Raw genomic sequence first — 22,829 nt, forward strand, 5'->3', positions numbered from 1 at the left:
CTGGAAAATCTTCTGTGGATGCCCATGGTGTCATACCTTCTAATTATGGATTTTAAAGCCATGCAAAAAAGCTCTGTGTAGCTTTCCGAGCTGCTTAAATTGGTGGATACTTCTGTTTATAAAAAAACATTTCTTTAGATGCATAGATTGGTAAAGCAGCAAGGCTTCTTACAGGAGGAACAGCTGTTTGGCTCCAGTAGACTTTGCATTCAATTTCTGGATATTTATTTCAAGTGGCACTGATCATGATATTCCCAAGATTGAGTGGAGTGTGAGGTGCATATTAACGCACACTGTTTAAATGTAGTACACTAGTTCAATTGTTGACAACTGTAAATTGATGGGACTACAATGATAATCTTATATCTATTTCACTAGCAAATATGGCCTGATTGTGAAGTTTATCTAAAATAAAGCATTGTACAGTATAGGAATAATTATTGTGTTGATGCTAGTTCATGCATGCTCTCCTGTTCAGCATCTTCACCATATTTCCATTTTCACACATGTGCCAGGTCCTCAGCATGGTAATTAATGCTGCCTACAAACCAGGAAGAGTATTAAGGGAATTACAATTAGTAGAAGATTCTTTGTGGAATTTCCAGGAAGAAACATTGAAAGCCAAGTAAGTCTGTATCTTTGTATATATGCATTTATGAAAATATGTATCATTTTAGCAATGGAAAGTGCTCAAACATTACATCTAGTAAGTGCAGATGTGTGGAAAATCAAGCTTTGTATGAACTTGCCTATTTCAGAGCTCTCCATCAATATTGCCACCTTGGGCTGGCAGTAAAAACAGGGCTCCATGGCATGATTGACTCATCAGCTCTCCCTAACTTACTAGTCTAAAGGACACACAAATTAGGGTAGCGGGTGTGGGTTGCCTTCTGCCTCCTGGTCCACATGAACATAGGCCTTGGCTAGAGCTGGGCAAATCTGATCTGTTTCGCTTTGCTGAAAATTCGCGAAATGCTAGAAATTTGCCATTAAACTCATCAGCCTTATTTTTTTGTGCAACATTTCTTTTTTCACTATACATTACAGTCAATGCACATTTTTCTTGCTGTGAAATATGTTGCTCCTCCCTAGCTGCAGCTATTCAACTAAGTACAGGGCAGGGTGAAAGTGTGCAAGAGACACAGTGCTGTGCTTTAGTTTATTTTGCATCCTGTCCTGCACTTGGTAAATGAGCCATACCAAGGGCTCACTTTAGGTTTCTCAGAGCATATACTGTATATCCAATATTTCTTGGAATGCAATCTATCACATCCTTTATCCTTCTAAACATTTCTCCAATTAAATGAAACATTGGTGCATGCCAAAATATTAGCTTCCATTTTGTTCCTTAAGTCCATAATGAACTTCCTCACAGCGAGAAATGTCCACTAAATATCGAAGACAGGGGTGGGCAACCTGAGGCTCCGGAGCCTCATGCGGCTCTTCATCCTGCTTGCTGCGGTCTCAGTCTTGACCTCAGTCAGGTCGACTATACAGCCCTCGCACCTGCTGGCGGCTGCTTGAGTGTGTAACCGGGGTAAGTTAACAGTTATCTTACCGCAGTCGCACACTCAGGAAGCCGCCAGCAGGTGTGAGGGCTGTATAGACGTCCCAGGAGTGCAAGATGATTCACCATGGTCCTTACTGCGGTCACACACTCAAGACAATAGAGGGAAGATCAGCATTGAACTTCAGAAACAGAATTTACATTAAACAGATGAGAACACTACCATTTAGGACTATTTAGTGTTTAATTTATTTCAAAGTAGGCCTACACATACACACTGCACTTCTGTTTGTTGTATTCTGTTGTTGTAACAGTTAAAATTAAAAAAAAAAGGTTAAAACGTTTAAAAGTTTATAAGCACTTTTGATAGTAAAGGTTGCTAACCCCTGATCTAAGAAAATGAGCAGCCTTCTCTGATATACCCCAAAACTGCTAAAAATCCTAATCTGAAAATATTCCATCTCAAATCTGTCAAGGTTATGTAGAAGTCAATGGCAGATGTCCCTGAAGATGTTTCTTGACATTGTGCGCTGGATAGTCCGTTAAAGTCAAGAGTTTTCGTCTGTTAATCCGAAAGTTTTCGCAACAAATGTTCTATAAAATCGAGTTTCTGGAGCATCAGTCATACTACATTGGTTAACTTTGTTTTCATTTAAAACTGAGATTAGTTTGACTTTTAGTAAATCAGCCCCTAGGACATGGCAATCAATCAGTACTTGACTGATAAAAGCTGCTAAGTAGTTGATATGGGTTACTGGTTCCTTATAATCCATAGCTTCAAATATTTGTTATACAGTAAGTAATTTATAATGTAGCAATTCAAGTAATTATTCTTGCCTCCTGACCTTCTGTTATCATGCTTTAGTCATGAACAGTATTTACTGATATTCAATAAATGGGATATGAAAATACAATGTGATAAAAAGCACAAGACTAGCAATCAGAGGGCCCTGGATATAAGAACTTGCAGTACAGATGGAATGTGATACCAGTTACTGGTTTGGTCACACAGAAAAAAAGTCAATACTAGACACTAATGCAAAAAAAAAAAATCAAGTTAAATTGCTTTGTTTAGAGCAACTAAGAACACATTTAAGGGGCCACCATTTCCAGCAAAATTGTTAACATGACATGAAAACATTTGCTGGCAGATGCTTATGTCATCTTTCATTATAGTTATGAGAAAACCTAGAGAGTTATCATGGAAATTCACATGGCTCTATCAGATTGGTCACACTCCAAGGGTTTCACAACACCCTACCCATTCACTCTCTGGCTTCTTGTAATAAGATTATAAACACAAGATGTGTCCAGTGGGAGTTGAGCTTGGGAAAATCAAGCAAATGGAAATAGATTTACTTTTAGCTCTTACTATTGCCATTAGGCAAAGCCACAGAAAAACAAAAATGAATATACAGAGGCTCTTTCAAGTGGAAACTGGATGAATGGTGCTTCTCTGAGATACTGTACATGTGGGATATACTTGAGTGGGGTAAGGAAATAATTATAACATAGGTGGGCCGCAGGAAACTATTTGCGTAACATTTTGAAACAAAGCCTGAGAAGTTCAGAGAAGAATGGTTATCGACTTAGTTAGGATCACATACATACTCCTGTTTTATTATTAGAGGGGGAAAAAAAAGCAAAAAAAAAAGTCTGAATTATTTGCTTATTTGACTCTATGGGAGATGGCCTTCCCATAATTTGAAAGTTTCTAGATAAAGAGTTTCTCTATAAGGGATCTCAAATCTCCAATGCAAATTGAAAAGTACATTTAAGAAAATTTTACTTTTATGTTTTCAGCTTACAACCTGTATATTCTACCAATTTGTATAGCAACATGTGCAGAATATACAATAAATATGAATCGTGCTGCCATTTCACCTAGTACTGGCGAAAATTAAGGACTTCACTTTATAATGCAACGGGGAGAGACCATGTTAAATACTTACTGTTCTATTAATAATGGTTAATATTTCCTTTTTCCACTCTTCCCTGTAATGTCTGCCCACTCTGTCCTAGACTATGTGGAACAACGCCTATTATATGTATATGCAGAATGTAGCTCTTTTTATTGCAAGTAAACACACTCGGTACACTCAATGGAAAAATCGGTTTATGATTTGTTCCTTTATTGACATCTCATTGCTAAAGTCAGCTAAAATATTGTTGGCTGCATAATGGTACTGATTATCCTTTTGCATGCCATTTGATGCATACAGAAGACAGCCTTGCTAATGCTGAATTTGCATTTATAAGAACTGTCAATTGAGCAGGCAATGTGGACTATTCATGTTGCCAAGAAATGTGCAGCTCTTATAGCTGGTGTCACCTACCTTTATCAATATCCACAGCTATTCACACTAGCAACTTGTTGTTGTCTTTGTACAGTACTGTGGCCAATGGTCCCATTAAACCATTACCATTAGACAAGTTGACACTGGAGGGGTGAGGAGAAACATCCCTTCCCCTTACATTTAAGTAATAAGGTGCAATTTACAGTGCGTAGAGATATTGCAACAAGCACAATTTTTCTGCACTTTTGGGGTAGAATTTTGCATTGTGGATGAAAACACAGGCCCTACAGGAAACTTGTCCTTGTATATAGAAATGTATTTTGTTCCATCTTTATTATGAAAGTGTCCCTTTAATGTTATGATAAAACATAATGCAGTTTCATTTGTCACCTTGTGTCTTTCAAAAGCAGCTCTTGCCCTTTAAACTCTAAAGTCTTTTATGCCAACCACACATACATACGTATTCTTACAGAAAGAGATTCTAGGATTGCATCTAAATGTATATGTTGATTCTATTGCTGTCTGGCTTCTATTCTAGAATGTATAGATTTTCATGTTTTCCTCATGAATACTCTCAGAAGTCTGAGGTTTGTGTTTAAAAGAAAAAGCTTTTGAAGCCGTACCACCAATTTGTAGTGTCAGGGAAAAGGAGGCGTTGGATGAGTATGCCTTTCATGAGAGCATTTCCCCCTCTTCAGCAACTACTCATATACTCTAAATGACAAGATACAGCTTCAAGTAATACTTAAGAACTGCTTATGTCTCCAGAAAAGCACCCAGTTCATGCAATTAAATTACACATATAAAACAATTTGCTGAATCACACATTGTTATTTACAGCGATTATAGACATGATAATGTCAAAGAGGCGCATTTCTATATACAGTTGCATAGGAAAACATTACAACTTGGAAAATAATCAATTTAAATTTGACAACAGACAGGCAATTAAGCGGCAACCTGGCTGATGCAGTTTAAAACCATCATTAGAACATACAGAGAACATATTTCATTTGATTAACTGCAATTAGTGCAGACTGAATGGTTGCCAATGTTTTCTATTTATTTTCCCGATGATCAGCCTTGCGTGCTTGAATTGAAGGACATGTACTCTGGGTACCTATCTTGTACTATTATTACTGATACACAATCATTTCTGGATTCAGTTCATTATGAAACATTTTCAAGGACTGTCCCTTCATTTATTACTAAATTATTTTTCCTCATTACCATACAGATGTTTGATGGAAATGACTTGTTTATCAGAGAAAAAAGAATGAATCTTTGTGTAACTTTTATGTCGTGTTCATTACAGAAAGAAATTAGGTTCAATGGAAACATGACAATTAACTTCTTGGTATTATTGAGCTACTTATCCAGTCCTTACATATTTGACTAGAGTAGTAAAGAGCAATAAACATGGTCAAACCAAACTGTAGCTGTAGTTTGTTGATGTAACTATATTGTGGGGGCTTTTCCCTGCCTCTTTTTATGTCTATGTGGATATTTTTTTTACACCGCCTTTAACTATTATTTTCCAAACCAGAAGACATATTAAAGGGATAATGTCATGGGGAAAAAAAAAAAAAATTCCAAAACACATCAGTTAATAGTGCTGCACTCAAAGCCATTTATTTATATTTCATTTTGTAATCTGACATGGCACTAGACATATTGTCAGTTGCCCAGCTGCCCCAGTCATGTGACTTGTGTTCTGATAAACTTCAATCACTCTTTACTGCTGCACTGCAAGTTGGAGTGATATAACCCCCCAGCAGCCTAACAACAAAACAATGGGAAGGTAACCAGATATCAGCTCCCTAACACAAGATAACAGCTGCCTGGTAGATCTAAGAACAACACTCAATAGTAAAATCCAGGTCCCACTGCGACACATTCAGTTACATTGAGTAGGAGAAACAACAGCCTGCCAGAAAGCAGTTCCACCCTAAAGTGCTGGCTGGTTCAGGTATTAAATTTTATATTGTAGAGCGAATTATTTGCAGTGTAAACAGTGTAATTTAGAAATAAAAACTATGTCATAAAAATCATGACAGAATCCCTTTAACACTGAATGGAATGATAAGAAGCAATAATGTAGACTGAGATTGTGACTTTGGAGTAAACAAATAAGGGACAGGGCAACCAGAGAGTGGGGAAACTAAGAATATGAAACCGAGAGGCGGGTGGAAGGCAAGGGACAGGCAGGGAAAATCGGGTGGAAGGCAAGGGACAGGCAGGGAAAATAGGAATAGGGATAAGTCTGAATAATAGGTCCCATACCTATTAAAGGAGAAGGAAAGTAAATACAATCACTTGTGGGTGCCTAACTTTTGCACCCCCAAGTATAAAATTACTTTCCTTCTCCTTTACGATAATTCAGTTGACCAAACCAACAATAAGCAAATAGGTAGAGCTACATGTTTTGACTCTTATGGCATCAGTTAGATTACAGTGGGACCTGAGTGATTAAACCTTTACAATTCAAGGTTTTCTACCTGAACAAGTCAGTATACTTTTTACTCTGACTATGGGGGGATTGTGATATAAATAAGTTAGGGACCACCATGTGGGGTTTTACCTTGATGTGGTATGGTGGCTTATCAATATTATGATTATAACTTTGTAACAAAAAAACCCTGTTTCAAAATTACATGCACTTGCATATTTACTTGAATTATTTAGACAGGGCTTTAAACTTTTTGAAATTGGCCTCAGGTGTGCATCCACAACCCCCCCATAGTTACTTTTTACTCTGAACCTGTATCTATCTCATAATTTTGATCTCATATACAGAAACACAATTGGCCAATCATATCTGTGTATGCCCACCTTTAGGCAGGTATAATTTCAAACTGAAAAAAAAGGTCCATGGAGATCTGTAGGTGTAGAAAGCAATTGCATGTTTGCTAAATAAAAAAATATTTAATGTTTCTTTTTCAGATACAAAGGAAAAACATACAGGGCAACAGTCAAAATAGTCCGAACGTCAGATCAAGTACCAGATTTCTGCCGTAAAATCTGTTCTAAGCTGGAGTGCTGTCCCAACTTATTTAGTCCACTTCTGATAACTGATGTGTGCCCTCAGAATTGTTCTATTCATACAAAAACTAAATATAGTAAGTTTTATTGTGACACCGTTATTGTCCATGCTTAATTGGGAAAAGTCTATTTTCTTTTTAGCTTCTGTTAAAATGCAACAAAGAACAGGTCTGTATCAGGAACTTTTACATCAATCCTTTATATAAGTTACACAACCCCATCACATTCCTGTATTGTGGGGTTTTATTTTTTTTTATTTCAAATAGTGGTACTTATGTTCAAGTGTGGCAAGTTATCCCAGCACTAAACTGCACAGTGTGCACCTCAGCAGAGATTATACTCTTTTACTGCAACTGATTTATTACTTTAGATCAAATGTAAACATTTTAAAAGATTTATTGGACATACCTGTAAAATTCTTTCAGGTTATTAGAATATTGAAAGGATCTGAAAGTCAGCAAATCTTTGCAGTTGCCACAGATAACTTGTTAGCTTAGTCACTTACTGTGCCGTACACTTTCTTATTGGAACAGAACCACAGCATGTGAGAAACAGTTCTCTGATATAGATTTTATGAATTAATTGATATATGTAAACTTCAGCTATATGAGCTCAATAATAGGTCTAAGCAGTGGATACAAGTAACCGCTGATATCAGCTCATAGGGTGAAGTTATTGCATACTGGGCAGTTGACACCAGAGCTAAAATCAGTACTAAGTAAAAAGTCCTGTAAATGTTATCCTTATAAACAGTGTTTAGTGATGTCACCCATTATAATGGATGTTTAATGATGTTATTTCTGTCACATGACTCACTTAAACTTGTGTTTTATAATAAATAATGTACCCCCTGTTGTAAAATATGAGGATAATAGAGGTCATCTTTGAGTTCCATAAAATGTATATAAGCACTCTGCCTCTATATATTTTCTTTTACTATAGGGGATTTAAGAACTGAAATAGTTTTTTGTAATTTGTTTTTAATTTGAATAAGCAATAATAACATCATATTTAAAGGATAAGAAAAGTCGTTTCACACTTGGGATGCCAAATGTTAGGCAGCCCCAAGTGAATGGATTTACTTACCTGAAACCCCTGACCGGTGCTCCTATCAGCAGAAAACTGCACCGGCCCAGGGTTATACCAGTGAGCACCACAGAGCGATCCTCTTTTGGCTTCTTCTTTCTTCAAATTTCCCAGGCCAGACGCATGGAAAGTAGAATTCGGCTTTTCACTCTAATGCGCATGTGCAGCCGCAGGAAGAAGAATGAAGAGAAGTGCTCTGTGGTGCTCACAGGAATAACCCCGGGCCGGTAGTTTTCTGCTGATAGGAGCACCGGCTCGGGGTTTCAGGTAAGTCAATACATTCACTTTGGGGTGCCTAACATTTGGCACCCCCCAAGTGTGAAATGACTTTCCTTCTCCATTAATACACAATAGAGCCTTATATAAATAGATAAAAAAAAAGAAAAGATAAATAGCTTCTTTAGTTTTAATAATTGTAATAACTGTTCCTAATTTAAATATACTACTAGCATACTACTACGGAAAGAGAAAAAAAATTACAAAGCCTTCAGTTGGGGAACAAAGCTTGGAAAATGTACAAGCAAAGCCAAAAAGGAGAAGAAAGAGAAGAAAATCCATATTTGTACAGAAAAAAAGACGAACCTCTACAATAGACATCAGTCCAGTGGAATCAGCAGAGGTATTGTTGTCATCGCAGATATTGAACTTTGAGTTGCAGTATTTCATTAATCTTGCAGATAATCCATCCATTGGTTCTGAATAAAAAATAAAGTCTCCACCTTTTACAAGAAGAAAATTTACAAACACAAAGCACATAAGTAGATTTCATATTAGCATGCCTTGATGATTTTTAAAAAAAATCCAATACACTCCCCTCTACTAGCTGTAGCTCCAATGCCACTATTCAGCCTTCTATGATGATTTGTGCCCAATCTGAAAAGGTTCCAGCGGATGCAAGAGAACTCTGGAAGTAATTCCAGGCTTCCCATAGCAGGTTGTGTGTACACATGCAAGAGGCTTGTGTTGAGTGAATCAGATGCTAATGACATTATGGCCAGAAGTGACACATCCCACTAAGAACCACAATTTGCAAGTGACTTGCCAAAATGGATGCTTATTTGCATCTGTGTTGGCAAACAGTTAGCAAGTTGCAGCACATGTTATCCAAATAATGCTCAGATTCTGAGATGGGTAAAAAACAGAGGATTACAGCACTCTTAGCACTTGTATTCCTAAATGGGCTCTATGGTGTTTCTGCTTGCTCTCAAGTTTTTGTATATACTGTAGGTTATCAATGATAACATTTGTAAAAATGAATGGGCTCATTTAATAAATGGGGCTACTGGAGAGTAACCCATAGCAACCAGTTATTTACTGGTTAACTGTATGAAACAAACATCAAATTGATTCTGTGGGTTATTGCTCCTTCTGTTAGATTACCCTGCAATTGTTTTAAAACAGTCAGGTTGCTGTTTTGTTTCCCTGCAGGAGAGTATAGAATATGAGTTAATGGATGAGGAAACTGGAAGTGAGGAGACAAGTTCAGAGCTGCGTGATGATCAGACAGACACTTCCTCTGCTGAGGTTCCATCTGTGCGACCCCAAAGGGCAGTAACACTGCGAAACCGTATTGTGTCTGAGAGGGCTCCTCCCATAGAGAGAGCAAGAAGAGATCGGAAAACACGTTCCTTATCCAGCATTGATGATGACAAGGACACAACTATGAAAACTGTAAATAGTTTTGTTTTGTTTTTTCAAATATTATAAATTCACATTTGTTTCTATTATGAGTTTTCTGCAGTAATAACTAGTTCCGGGACATCTGTCTGGTATCCGTATTTTCATACAACAAGGTCAACATTACAGTTTGTTTTTTTAATAAAATATTCAGGTATTTTTCACCTAGGTTGAGAAACATAAAACCTTTGTAGTTCCACCTTTTCCTTCTAGTGGCTAGCATATTAGAACAAGGAGATGCAGAATACCTTCCTTCTTCACCTTCAGACAACAGCTTTCTAGAGGGGTAATCAATCAATTCATTGGGATAACATTTCCCAGACAGAGTAATGTCTTCGGAGCAAATTTAAACTGAGAATTGGAAACATACAGTATATTATTTGTTTTGCAGTAAGCAACAGTGTAATATGTTTGGGGGGGGGGGGGCTCAAATCCCTGTTTTGGGTTATAGAGTGAACTTTCACACCAGTTTTTAAGGATATTTTAATTACAAACTGGCCCTGAAACCCTTATGTCAATTATCATGTAATAATAAGTTCTTAACAGTATATAAATATAAAATCTTGGACTCATTTGCAGCATATTAACAATTCAGAGGGGTGTTAGAGCCCAGTGCTGCCACTGAGCTTTAACATCCCATATGCCCAGATGACACAGGTATTTTTATTGATAAATGCATTAATATATTCCTGGCATCATAAAAATATTAATAAACGGGGACAATATCAGACTTCTGGAAATCCTTCAGGATTCCCCAGTTTGAGTTTGGTACATCTGCCCCTATCTTTGTACAGGGAACCTTACTATACAAATGGGTACACAATCTAATTCCTTTGAATTTACAGTGACAAGCATGGAATTGCAATAATATTTCAAAGCTGCTATTTCCTATTTAATCCCTATCTATTTCAATGTTTCTGCTGTATTTGGCTGTAGGACATGAAGGAAGAAGAGCACCTTGTTCTGGAAAGTAATCCTTTGCAATGGACAGTGACTGATGTTGTCAGATTCATCAAATCCACAGACTGTGCACCTCTTGCAAAAATCTTTCAAGAGCAGGTATGGAAATTCTTGTCAGTTTTTGGAATTTGGCAGCATCTTTGTGTGTTTGCATCCGATATCTTTAGTGAAGTCTCTATTAAATGCTAACAGAAGGAACAACATTTTCATTTTGTATTGTACTTTGTATATAGTACAGGAGTTAGAGGGATCTGCTGGGTCCAGATGCACCTGACTGGTCCCAGCAGTGCTAATAAAAATACATTTTTCAGAGTATAATGACCCCAGCCCCGCTAATACAGTTGTACTCTATGGGTGCTGCCATTCTGAAGTGTTGAAAATAGAAGTTACTGTTGGGTTGGAGGGGGAGGTACATTTCATTGTCTAGATTAGACTACTCTTTTTAGTAATACTGATAGAGGATCTACTATCCAGAATGCTCATGAGACCTGGGTTTTTCAGAATAAGGGATCTTTCTGTAATTTGGATCCACATACCATACATCTGCTAAAATAATTTAGACATTAAATAAATCCAATAGGATTGTTTTGCCACCAATATGGATACATGAATGTAAGTGACCATGAGGTACATGGTATTGTTTTATCAAGACAGAGTTTCTTAAAAATTGGAATTATTATTAACTGTGCCATGATAAACACAAAAGCTTAAAAATCTTATTGCTGATCATTTTAAAAACAAATATTTGGGATACCAGATGAAGTAAAAATTAAATTAGGCCTGTTGGGCAGTTAAGCTTTTAGGAGTTAAAACAACTGGCATTCATAATAATGTTTTAGCTGAGGAATTAAATACATGATGTAAAAGCACAGGTGTTAATGACTAGAGGAATAGAGAATAGAGGAAGTGATTGGGCTATAAAATTTATTGCACATGGAAATCCATGATTGTACTTTATTGCTATGTATGTCTGATGGTCAAAAGATAAAGGGAGCATTAGACAAAGCATGGGAATCAAAGCACACTGGGTACAATGTATTCAGCATTATGAGAGGTAAAGCTTATCAATATCATTATTTGCATGCATTTAAATTAGGATATTTTCAGTAAAGGGGCATGTGTATTATTTTCACATAAAGGGGCATATGTGTTAAGATGTGTAAAATGTTTTTCTATCACCATTTCTGAAATCAGCATTGCAAGTTATTTACTCCAGAAATTTATACCATTAAAAAATAGATGTGATTTTTTAGGTTGTACTATATTACTAATGTGTGTATTTGGTTTTACAGCATAATTTTACTTTAAAGTCAATGAACAAGCAAAAATAGTAAAAATGTATAGTACAATGCGGTGTAATTTTTACATCAGAATTTTTTTACTCCTCTTCACGGTCAGTACATTTAGGGGCCTTTTTATCATGCTGTGTAAAAAGTAGAGTGAAACATTACTGGTGATGTTCCTCAAAACAACCAATCAGATCTTTGCTTTTGTTTTCTAACTGTTGGAATCTACAGTACTTGCCAATTGGTTGCTCTGGGCAACATCACTGGTAATGCTTCACTCCACTTTTTACACAGCATGATAAATAGGCCCCTAAATACACATACATTTACATAGTGTAGCATGGAGTTAAACATGGTGATGTGTAGTGTATTCTTACTCTACAGAGGTCATTTTTGAGGGTTGTTTGTGTGCTACTAATTTTCATGTGAAATGTATCAGACTACCTTGAAGCAGGAGAACTTGAATATAATAAGGCAAGAAATAGTCTGTTCTTACTAAAATAGACGTAAAATCCAGGTATGCCACACTGGACCAACAGCAACAGTAGTAGATAAATCATAATCACAAATACCAGCTTTTTATTAGAAAAATCACATAGAAACATTTGTTTTAATAGTCAGTTAAAGTGAAGTTAATAGAAAGGGCTGCGTTGTAAAGCTCTTTCAGTTGATTAAAATAAAGGGCCTGTCATTAAGGGGATTCTTCAAGTCCAAAAGTTAAAGCAGTGCAGTTAAAGGTGAGCCCTGGTCTTCCTTTTATTTAAAAAAAGACAGTCCGAACACATTTGTTAACTAGTAAAAAGTATTGTGTGCGCACGTAAATCCGATTAAATGCACTCACTGGATGAATTTTTGTTGATTTTATTGGTGGGAGACTAATGGTGTGGCTGTTTCCACAACCTTTATCAAGGTGCCAAACAACAGTACAAGAAAAATTAAGGGCAGAGACAGACGAGAAGATTCAGGGAAATTTAGTTGCCTGGCATCAAATCACATCTTCTTCGGACGACCAATCTCCAAGCTAGACTAAATCGCCAGCAGCTGGCATTCGGAGTGCTTCATTTTCCGAAGTCGCCCGAAGAAGAGCCAATTTGTCGCCGGGCAACTAATCTCTCCGAATCTTCTTGTCTGTCTCTGCCCTAAAAAAACATTGTAGGTAAATATTTGGCAAAACATGCTAATCCTCTGTTTATTTTCCAGGATATTGATGGCCAAGCTCTTTTGCTGCTTACACTCGCCACAGTGCAGGAATGTATGGAACTGAAACTGGGCCCAGCCATTAAATTATGCCATCAAATAGAGAGAGTCAAGGTTGCATTCTACGCACAGTATGCCAACTGAACATTCTGCTTGTCTTGATGTGCCTAATTTATATTGTAAAGGTGTTTTGTTAAAATGCTAAAGCACTGGTAGCTTTATCTACGCAATTGTATTTCCATATCTGTAGAGCACATGCACATAAAGCACTAGTCTGTCGATGTTTGTTATCATGGTCTTGAGTTGGAGAGATAAAAATCCATAAGAAGTTTCTTACAAAGAAAAACAGGCGTATCAGGCCTTTTGTTTGTCTGATATCTGGTGTAAAGGCAAAGTTCAGCACGTCTGATATATTTGCAAATCTTGTATTCTTCTTTCATATTGAAAGCGTGTGGTTGTTTTTACTGTGATCCGTGGCTTACATGAAAGCTTTGATCTCAACGATTAGCACATTTTCTACTGTTGCTTCTTGACATTTTCTAACAATAGACAGCAAAGCGATGCTCTTCAGCACATTGGCCCAGTGGGTAATGCTGTGTAATGCACTGTTTTATGGACCTGACTTGTTCGAATGCATACTTTGTCATTTCATTCCTGCAGTAGCCTGTGGTTACTCACACAAGATAATGAAGGAGCAAAGATCTAGGCATCCGGTTTCATAGCAAATCCACAGTAACTCTAGGCATGCTTTAAATCAAATGCTGACAATTTTATAATAATGTAATAATAAGTTACTTGTGATACTCATCATTAGCATGAAAAGATCACACTGAAAGCCATCACAAAGAGAATAGAAAGCTTATTGTAGAACTGAGATAGGCAAGTCCACTTTAGCCTTCTCATGCCACAAATCACTCGCTGATGGGCGGAAAAGGCAATTAGCTAAATACACTGGTGAGAGGAAAGATTCTACACTTTTTTTTCTTATAGCTAAGGCAATTTATGTTGTTTTTTTGCAGAGATATATAATGATATATAAATCAGAATGTATGACAAAAATTCCCAACAAATGATACTGTTAAGGTCTGAACCTTCTTTGGACACTCAAGGTTTATAGTCTTGATGGACCGTCTGTCAGAGCTATTTTTAAGGGCAAGTAAGGCAGATTTTTTTAGATTATAAAATTGGATACAAATACATTGGTCTTCTCAGTCAATGTCACTTATGTCACTCCAACAATAACTATCTCATACACAACAATTACCTTTCAGCAAGGCCACCTTTCCATGTCCCGTCCAAATTTATGTGCAACTTCAATATTGTATTGATAAAGGATTGTTATACCCAAAACATGTTATGTCAACAAATACACATTGCAGTTATTCTGCCTTTGGCCGTATCCTTTCCTATTATACAATACTGTTATGTCACTCCGTATCTCTGCAACTTTCATAGTTAAAATGGAACGAACAGCTTTTCATTACAATGCAATGGGAGATCACTGCTGTAAAAATGTAAGGTACAAGCGATAATCAGGCGTGGCCGGTCACACGGAACCAGGGATTTTCACTTGCATTTTCAAATGATAAATTCACATGCAAGGTATCTCACTGTGCTTCCGAATTATTGGGATTGGAATGCAAAACACAGCAGTTGCCTAAAGCAACTCCCATTGACTTCTACATGAACTCGACCAGTTTTTTGCACTTAATAAATACTAAACATTAGAGTTTTTGAATAGATAACTTGAATTTGTGAGTTTTTGTTGTGAATCAGAACATTGATAAATCACCCACTTAATACCGTTTATTTCTGATTACCAGATATGTCTTGAGAAATTAAGTTTACTAAATTAAATGTGCATTGTATATTGCGTCACGGCAGCATCCATCATTTCCATGCATATATTGAAACAAATATCCTTAGTTAAAAATCTGCTTTCAGCTAAAATCCTTGCTTTTGCCCAATTACTTCTATGTTGAGAAGTATATTCAGCTTTTTTCTGTTCCTGTTCTGTCAATGAATGCAGCAAGCACCTGTGCATGTTATAGTATCAATCACCACCTTTAGTAATGTACAGAAATTGACTTGAGTCTCAGGAAAATGCTCTGTATATTTTTTTATACAAGTGGTGTTCCTGTGAAAAATAAACTTTATTAAACAACTCACCTAAGCAAAAACTCTTTTACCATCAGAAGGCATGGAAGGAACAGTTCCTTGAGAAAAGCTACTGATTAAACTAGTCATGTTACTGGTACTACTCCGGTGCATTTGTTTTCCCACCTTCCCCTGGATCTAGGAACAGTGTGACTCTTTGATTAGTTAATGGCTATTGTTGGTGTATTTATACTGTTTTCTCTAAAAAGTCAAGTGGAAACAACATTTGTTTTTTATTTTTAATATTTGATGTAACTTCCTCTAGACCAAGAGTGCAGGTGTGACTTCAACAGTGTCTGTGGTGTATTCAGCCAGTTCAAAACTAAATCTGGATGTGCACAAAGCAGAATGGGACAGGTTAAACTCAAGAGCGGTTGTTATTGTGAAAAGGATGTGCACTTAACAGCAGCTCTCAGATAAACCAGCATAACATGGTTTAGAGATCTCCCATATGGCAGAGGTTTTGCAGTCACTGGGTAAGTGTATGTGCCAAATGTAGAACCACTAGAATTTAGAAAGGAACACTGGAAGCCCATTGTTAGACACATCTGCTCTAATCTGTTCCATGCAGCAGGCTTGTAGAAAATGTAGTGTTAAAATGAGTACAATGCTCAGCTGCATAGTCTATACTTACCCTATTTCTAGAGAAAGGTCAAAAATAGATTTTGTCTCCTAACTTTGTTTAGATGATATGAAAGCACATATTGCAAATCATTAATATCTTCTTTCCAGCAGACAAAAAAAAAAGTGTTTTGTTAATCCAGCTCGGATATATTTGTTAAAATGCATACAAATGTCAGCTCATATTTAATTAGCTTGAAAGGTTATAATAGGGTAATAGAATTCATACTTTATATTCAAGAGACTTGGTGGACAATCATTCAGTCTAAAAACAGTAAAGTATACACAAATTCCTCATGCATATATGCATATGACAGCTACTTAAAAATCATTATCCAAGGCTTATCGTACAGTCTTATTTCTTTGCTTTAAGGTAAAATAAAGGAAGCAGGAAGTAGTGTTATTGTTTTGTCTTGTTAAGGGCAAAGGGTTCTTTATTGTTTACTGATGTATATAGTCAAATTAAAATAAATAAATTGCATGCTATAAGTAAGCCTCCATTGCTTAATATCTGTGACAGTAAAAGATATACCATCCTGTTGAGTACAGAAATCTCCTGAAGCTGCATCTGCAACCTCTTCTGAATCTGCAAGTATTGCAAAAAGTAGTTGTAAAGTAGTAATGTTTAGTACCTATAATTGAGCAGGCACATCAGCTTGACCAGTGGCATAACTAGATGTTACTGGGCCCCACAGCAAATTAATTTTAGGGCCCCCTGCTTTACCAATATATGGTGAAATTTCTCAGGGCTTCATAGGGCCCTTTTTACCTCCTGGGCCCCTCTAGAGCCACAGGTTCTGCTTCCTCTGTAAGTAATGCCCTTAAACTTGATAAAACCAGTCAAAATATAATCTCTTCTACTATATTATGATTGCCACCTCAAACTACTGAAACCAATTTTTTTAATTATAAATGTCTTTATTTGCTTGTAATAGAAACATACAAAATTGAATGTAACAGGTCATTACATAAATAGGGTTACAAATTTAGATGGAGGCAGGCCTACACACACACACACACACAGTTTTTCCAAAAAAGTACTCATCAGAATACCCTATTCAATAACAATTACATTTTATCTCCTCTAGGGGTACACCTTTTCCTGCTCAGAATCATAACAGATAAAGGGCCATCCAGGCAGTTGTAAATATTCTCATATGTTTCAGTTCTTGTTCTTAAGGGGTTTCTCTCTGCTAGTTCCTATATACCAAGTAGTAAACTGAAAGACATAAGAAATTTCCTGTTAACGTGTGGGAGGTTATGTTTGTACATATTTTGTCCAAGTACCAAAGAAAGTTGTGACTTGGGGCTCTCTTTTCAGAGTGGCTTCCAACAAAATCAAGCATAATAAAAATCATTTCAAGTGGTGGGAGTAGGTCTGATATCCAACAATGGAGTGTAGCTTTCTGCTGACTGCCGAGACTATATTTACTAATCACTTTTGTTTGTCTCCGAAAATAGTAACCAAATATTTAAAAAATCTACATGCAGCACATAGTGGAGGAGACTATAGGTACGCAGTGTAAATCTTCACTGATTACTAGATAGCTCCAATGCATGCATATTTTATACGATTGCAGTTGTAAACATATTAAGAATAATGTTATGCCTATTGGTTCCTAGAAAAGAAAATCATTGAACTTTTCAATATATTCTCACCAGAGCACTGGTTGTAGTCTTATTAGTACTGTAACTGGAACTCCCTTATAAAAGAGAATCAATATTAATATGCTTTGCCTACAGTGAAGTCAGCGTGTGCTGTATATATGTGCACTAGTATATCAGATTAGGAATGCTGTGGGCAATGTGTGCCTTATGCAACTTAAACAGATAAAGGAACAGTCCAGCAAAATGTGGGGACGAGGTTTGATATAATTAATTGAAAAAGAAAATGTAAAACTGTACCAGAGGCAACATCCACAAATCAATTATTGTAATTACACCAGCTGATCCAATAGTGATACAAAATGGATTTCACTAAACAGTTAGTAGCCAATGAGGATTTAATGATACATAAGGGAATGAGACATTCAAGGAATAACTATTTCCATTATCAATACCTTTTGAAATAAGGACATATAGCATTATAAGGATTTGTTAAACAATCAGTAGGAATCAGTGCAGGGAGTAATCTGATTATCATTTTGGTGTCAGAAAGGAATTCTCCCTTTGACTGCCATTAGAATTTCCATTTTTGAAATGATACATTCTTGGAAATGGTAAGAAGTAGTTCAGATGAACAAGTCTACTTGAGCATGAGCTGTAGAAATCATTAACAACTCAAAATGAATATTTAAATATTCAATTATAATATCATGCCATTAATATCAGATCTTGGCCACATTCTTAATTCTGTAATTAGTGGTATAAAAGATGCTTTCCGCCATTGCCAAATTTGAACCTTACTACTATGCTGCATTACCACCAATACGTTGTTCTTTTTTTTACTGTCCTGCTATAAACATGCCAAAGTTATTTGCATGAACTAAAAACATATATGACTTTAACCTTTAGAACAATCTGCCTTTAACCCTTTAAATGCTAGCTGCAGTGAGCACCAAATATTTCTTTCCCTTAAGGTTCGATAAAACCTGGAAACCGACTCAATGGTGTTGGCTTGAAGTTCTTGTAGGTTTTATGATGTGGCACTTATATGGTTAAAACAGACATGCACATTTAGAGACATGGGGTTATGCAGTTTTTATTTTTTTATGAATATACTTGTCTCAAAGTATTTCATGGCTCTGGTTATAAAATGGACCAACTGCAAATAAGTAGGTTAATACGGTGATCAAATACACACTGCATAGCCATCTAATTATCAGGCATTGCTTCCAAAAAAAGGGGGGATCAAAATGTGATTGTAGTTGACTGTAATTTTGACTGCTGCTTGAATTTTCCAATTGACATTAATGGCTTATGCATGGTCTGAAATGGTATAAAATATGGCATTTGGGTCGCTTGAAAGAATATACATTCCTTTTAAATAAGCCATTTACATAATTTAATAAGCAGGTTATAAAGTATCCTTGGAATTATTTGTACATGTTGGCAACTATGTTGTTCTGAAAATCAGTTTGTGGAAAGCACCAGAGTCTCTGACATGCAGCACAACTGCCAGATTTATAGTCCTGGCCTGTCCCCTGTACAACACATATTTCAGATTAAGAAGCTAAAGAGGCCTATGATATGTGGGAAGCGTGTCCATATCATATTTAATGTGAGGTTACCCCTGGATAGTTTTCCATGAGCAGCTTACAAATGCGGCTCATGTTGCTTTGGGAAGAATTACAATCAGTTGATTGATGTAAGATTAGACTGGCCCAGTAAAATTATAAATAACCAACCACTGGTTTTCTCTAACTGGGTGCCCTAACTAGAAGTTACTAATGTTTTCACATTCAGTGGTGTTACAGTTTATAGCATAACAGTACATTTTCACATATTACCTTTTAGAGTAATTCTCACAGGTGACTGACTGTGACTGAAGCATTGCAGATCCAAGTCCAGTAACTCTATGTACTTGATCTTTGGCTTGATCTTTACATCACTTCCTCAAAAACTTAATAAAAAAGGTGAAAAACATTTGGAAGAAACAAGTGGCTTTTTCAACTGTAGTTTTATTTGCAGCCAATTAATACAGCGTCTAGGAAGGGATCAACATCAAAGCCCTTGGTGTGAATGAATTGCTCCAAGAGACTAAAATAGAGACAGAACAAATACTTTCTATAATGCATTTGAATCCATTTTCCCCAAAATGTTTTATTATGTAGTCATTCCCTGTGATATGAACTGAACTCTCAGAGAAAAAATATCAACGAGGTTATTCTGACCAGGGTTCCATGAAGCTGACCAAGAGACATGAGGTGGATACAAATAAGTGAGAGGAGTCTTGCCTTCGCTCTTTGCAAAAATGTAAGAATTCGTTTGTAAACCAATAATATGTATCATAGTATATTCTTGAATTTACTTCATCTGTGATACCACCACATTACTTCACTTTCATGATTTCGTACAGTGCAGTAGAATTTTTAGTATGTTTTAGTATCGCCTTTTAGCCTCCTAAAATTACCCCATGTCCCTTTCCTTTCCACTGATTTTTTTTTTAATTGCTTTGTTCAGTCAATCATTTTTAAAAGGATGCCATGTTATTGTTCTCTATGTTCAGTTGACTGTTGCTCCAGAAACATTGGGAGACTTATTTGTGCTTCTCCCAGTCCTTCCCTTAGCTGAGCTGCCAATTCCCCTACAATATTATATTGTTCATTTTACTGGGGAAGATGATCAAGAAATACCATTTTCATTGTCAAGTTGAATAAAAGAAACAACAGTTACATTGAGTGAGAATTACTTGCAACATTTACGGACTTCTCAAATCTACTTCATGCCAACAGGGAGGACAACAAATGCTCTACTGGAAGATAAATCCCATTTTTGTCTCTGGTATTGACTCATAGGAGAACATACCACAAGAGACATTGTTCTATCAATTTGACTACCACTAGTCCCTGTGATTCTGAGATATCACACTTCCCTGATTCCCTGTAGACCAAAATACAGTAGGTCAAGTCATTCTGATCAACCTGGTGACCTCTTAATTGTCATTGTGTTTAAAGACCAAGGGGAGGAATAGGCATCATTTCCTAAGGCAGCTCAAGGTGGAAGAGCATTTTAGTTGTATGTACTGCTAGTCATCCCTAGCATGTTAAAATGTGTGCATCAAAGTACTTGTTTCAAAATGTAAATTTTATTAGCATATAAATTGACAGTCCTCTTTCATGAAATATGCAAACCTGGGTGTAAGGAAAATGGTTTTTATTCTTTTGGGTATGCTTCTTTCCTGTAAGATTGCATTCTGTATATATAAGTTTGATGTAAATAAGTAAAAGTCTATATTCAAGAGTTTTATTTTATTTGTATTAAAAATCCTTTTCTACTTAAGAATTGTAAAGCTTCATGTTAATAAATTGACATTAATGAACTGGATCGGCTCTGTTATTTCTTACATTTTCTTACATATATCTTAATTGTATTTACTATTTATATATGTGAATATACCACATCATCTTAATATGATTTAAATGCTTAAGTATCTTGGAGGCCAAGATGACAATGAGTTTAACCTCCAAAGGATTTTAGCATTCTTAAGACTTTAGGCTTGGGAGATATATACCGTTCATTCATTCATTCATAAGCAATGGTTTGCCGTTTTTGCAGTTAACACATTCATACAACTTGGATACAAGACCAAAGTTGAAAAACGATAATATTTTTGCTTTATTGATTAGTTGATAGTACCGTGACTATTTTATACTCTAGAAATCACTAAATACAAAGAACTTACTCTTCAGTAGCAGTGTTCATTAAAATTACGTGCATTTATATGCAATTGAAATATTTTCTTCCCCATTTTTGGTATAGGCAGCGTGCTTCCATGGCACCCCTTAAAGGGGAACTAAAGTCTAAAATAGAATAATGGTAAAAATGCTGTATTTTGTATACTAAACATAAATATGAACTTACTGCATCAGAAGCCTAATTAAACAAATGATTTATGTTTTCAAAGTTGGCCACAGGGGGCTGTTATCTTGTAACTATGTTAAACATCTTTGCAAGACCACGCACATGCTCAGTGTGGTCTGGGCTTCAGTTGAGCTTAGGGGTCATCATAAATGATCAAAACAGCACAAGTCAAATAATTTCTGCCATATAAGCCAATATAGCGAGACTGCACTGGGTCTGCGGATACAAATCTTTACACAGTCGCAGGCTGCTCTACAGGGAAACAAACTAAGCTGCTTGAGTTATGGGAAGTAAGGTGGGGAGTCTCCCCGTCTGCCGTTTGAAAGTTTCCCTGCAGAGCAGTGAGGGACGTCGGAAGCTTCCTATCTGCAGCTGTTAGAGCAAGTGAAAAGAAAGGGGAATTTCACTGCATATAGTCAGGTTTGTTATAAAAACGGTACATATTTTTTAATTAAAGTGTATTGGAGATTTTATTTTTCATTAAAGAAAGTAAAAATGGGATTTTATTTTTTTCGCTTTATTACTACTGCTGAAAGGACTAGAATTGTAATTTTTACCGAAGAGTGCTCAGGTGTCAATCCAATACATAAGGTATAAATAGGGATGCTCTGAACCCACTATTTTGGGATTTGGCCGAACCCGGAATCCTTTGTGAAAGATTCCGCTGAATAGCGAACCCAATATGAATCCTAATTTGCATATGCATTCAGATTTGGTTTGGCCAGCCACGAGGAATCGGTTGAATCCTGGCTTAAACCCGAATATTGGATTCAGTGCATGCCTGGGTATAATACATTATATTTATGGGTATTTCAAATCACTGAATAGTTGCTACTCCAAGGTGATTTCTCCTATCATGTTATTGTGGAGAAGGGGTAAATAGAGGTTATATGGTGTAGGTATGTGCTGTGTGAATGTGTGGTAGGAATAGATGCAGAGGACAAGATGTTTAGGACACTAGAGATCAGGTAGTATGACACATTTGTATTCCAGTCAATCCATGGTTTGCACGTCACAGACCTCAGGCACTGACTTGACTACCAAAGGCAGACAGACTTTAAACACAGTCCACCAGTCCATCTATAGATCACAAAGCATTTCAGAAACCTGTATATGCAGAATAGGAATGTTTGCCGAGTACAAGAGGTAGGAGAGTCTATTTGAAGGTAAACTGTTTCATTATTACTAGTTTTATGCTTTATTTATATCATGCTGACACATAGAAAAGAGACTCCAGTTATACACACCATTCCCTGCCCCAGATGTGCTTACAATTACACTCCCGTATAAATATTACACAAATGTTCACACATCAATGAAATACAGTATATTCTTGCTTTTGACTGACATGTATAAACATATATTTTACACTGCATGTAAAGTTCTTATACATTAAAAAAAAAGTATAAAAATGGTAGATTGAGGGTTAATATTAAAGTTCAATCGTCCCCCAGAAGTGTCTGTTACATACACTTA

The 22,829-nt window shown here is 36.4% G+C and overlaps 1 protein-coding gene and 1 long non-coding RNA gene across 6 annotated transcripts in view; one reads left to right on the plus strand and one right to left on the minus strand.

The window, feature by feature from the left end:
* Positions 1 to 20,811, plus strand: part of sfmbt2.L (Scm like with four mbt domains 2 L homeolog) — a 125,782-nt gene extending 104,971 nt beyond the window's left edge. For all 3 annotated transcript variants that reach the window (XM_018252749.2, XM_018252750.2, XM_018252748.2), the window contains 6 exons: positions 516 to 625; positions 6,748 to 6,923; positions 8,382 to 8,551; positions 9,361 to 9,603; positions 10,546 to 10,668; positions 13,056 to 20,811. In XM_018252749.2, coding sequence (XP_018108238.1) covers positions 516 to 625; positions 6,748 to 6,923; positions 8,382 to 8,551; positions 9,361 to 9,603; positions 10,546 to 10,668; positions 13,056 to 13,196 — 963 coding nt within the window. In that variant the 3' untranslated portion in view covers positions 13,197 to 20,811. The remainder of the gene's footprint in view (positions 1 to 515; positions 626 to 6,747; positions 6,924 to 8,381; positions 8,552 to 9,360; positions 9,604 to 10,545; positions 10,669 to 13,055) is intronic.
* The window catches only part of LOC121401519, a 301,118-nt gene that overhangs the window by 72,116 nt on the left and 206,173 nt on the right, over positions 1 to 22,829 (minus strand). For all 3 annotated transcript variants that reach the window (XR_005966307.1, XR_005966308.1, XR_005966306.1), the window contains one exon: positions 8,515 to 8,627. This is a non-coding gene — a long non-coding RNA (uncharacterized LOC121401519). The remainder of the gene's footprint in view (positions 1 to 8,514; positions 8,628 to 22,829) is intronic.

This window comes from Xenopus laevis, chromosome 3L (genome assembly GCF_017654675.1).
Source record: "Xenopus laevis strain J_2021 chromosome 3L, Xenopus_laevis_v10.1, whole genome shotgun sequence".
In the NCBI taxonomy this organism is placed as follows: Eukaryota; Metazoa; Chordata; class Amphibia; order Anura; family Pipidae; genus Xenopus; species Xenopus laevis.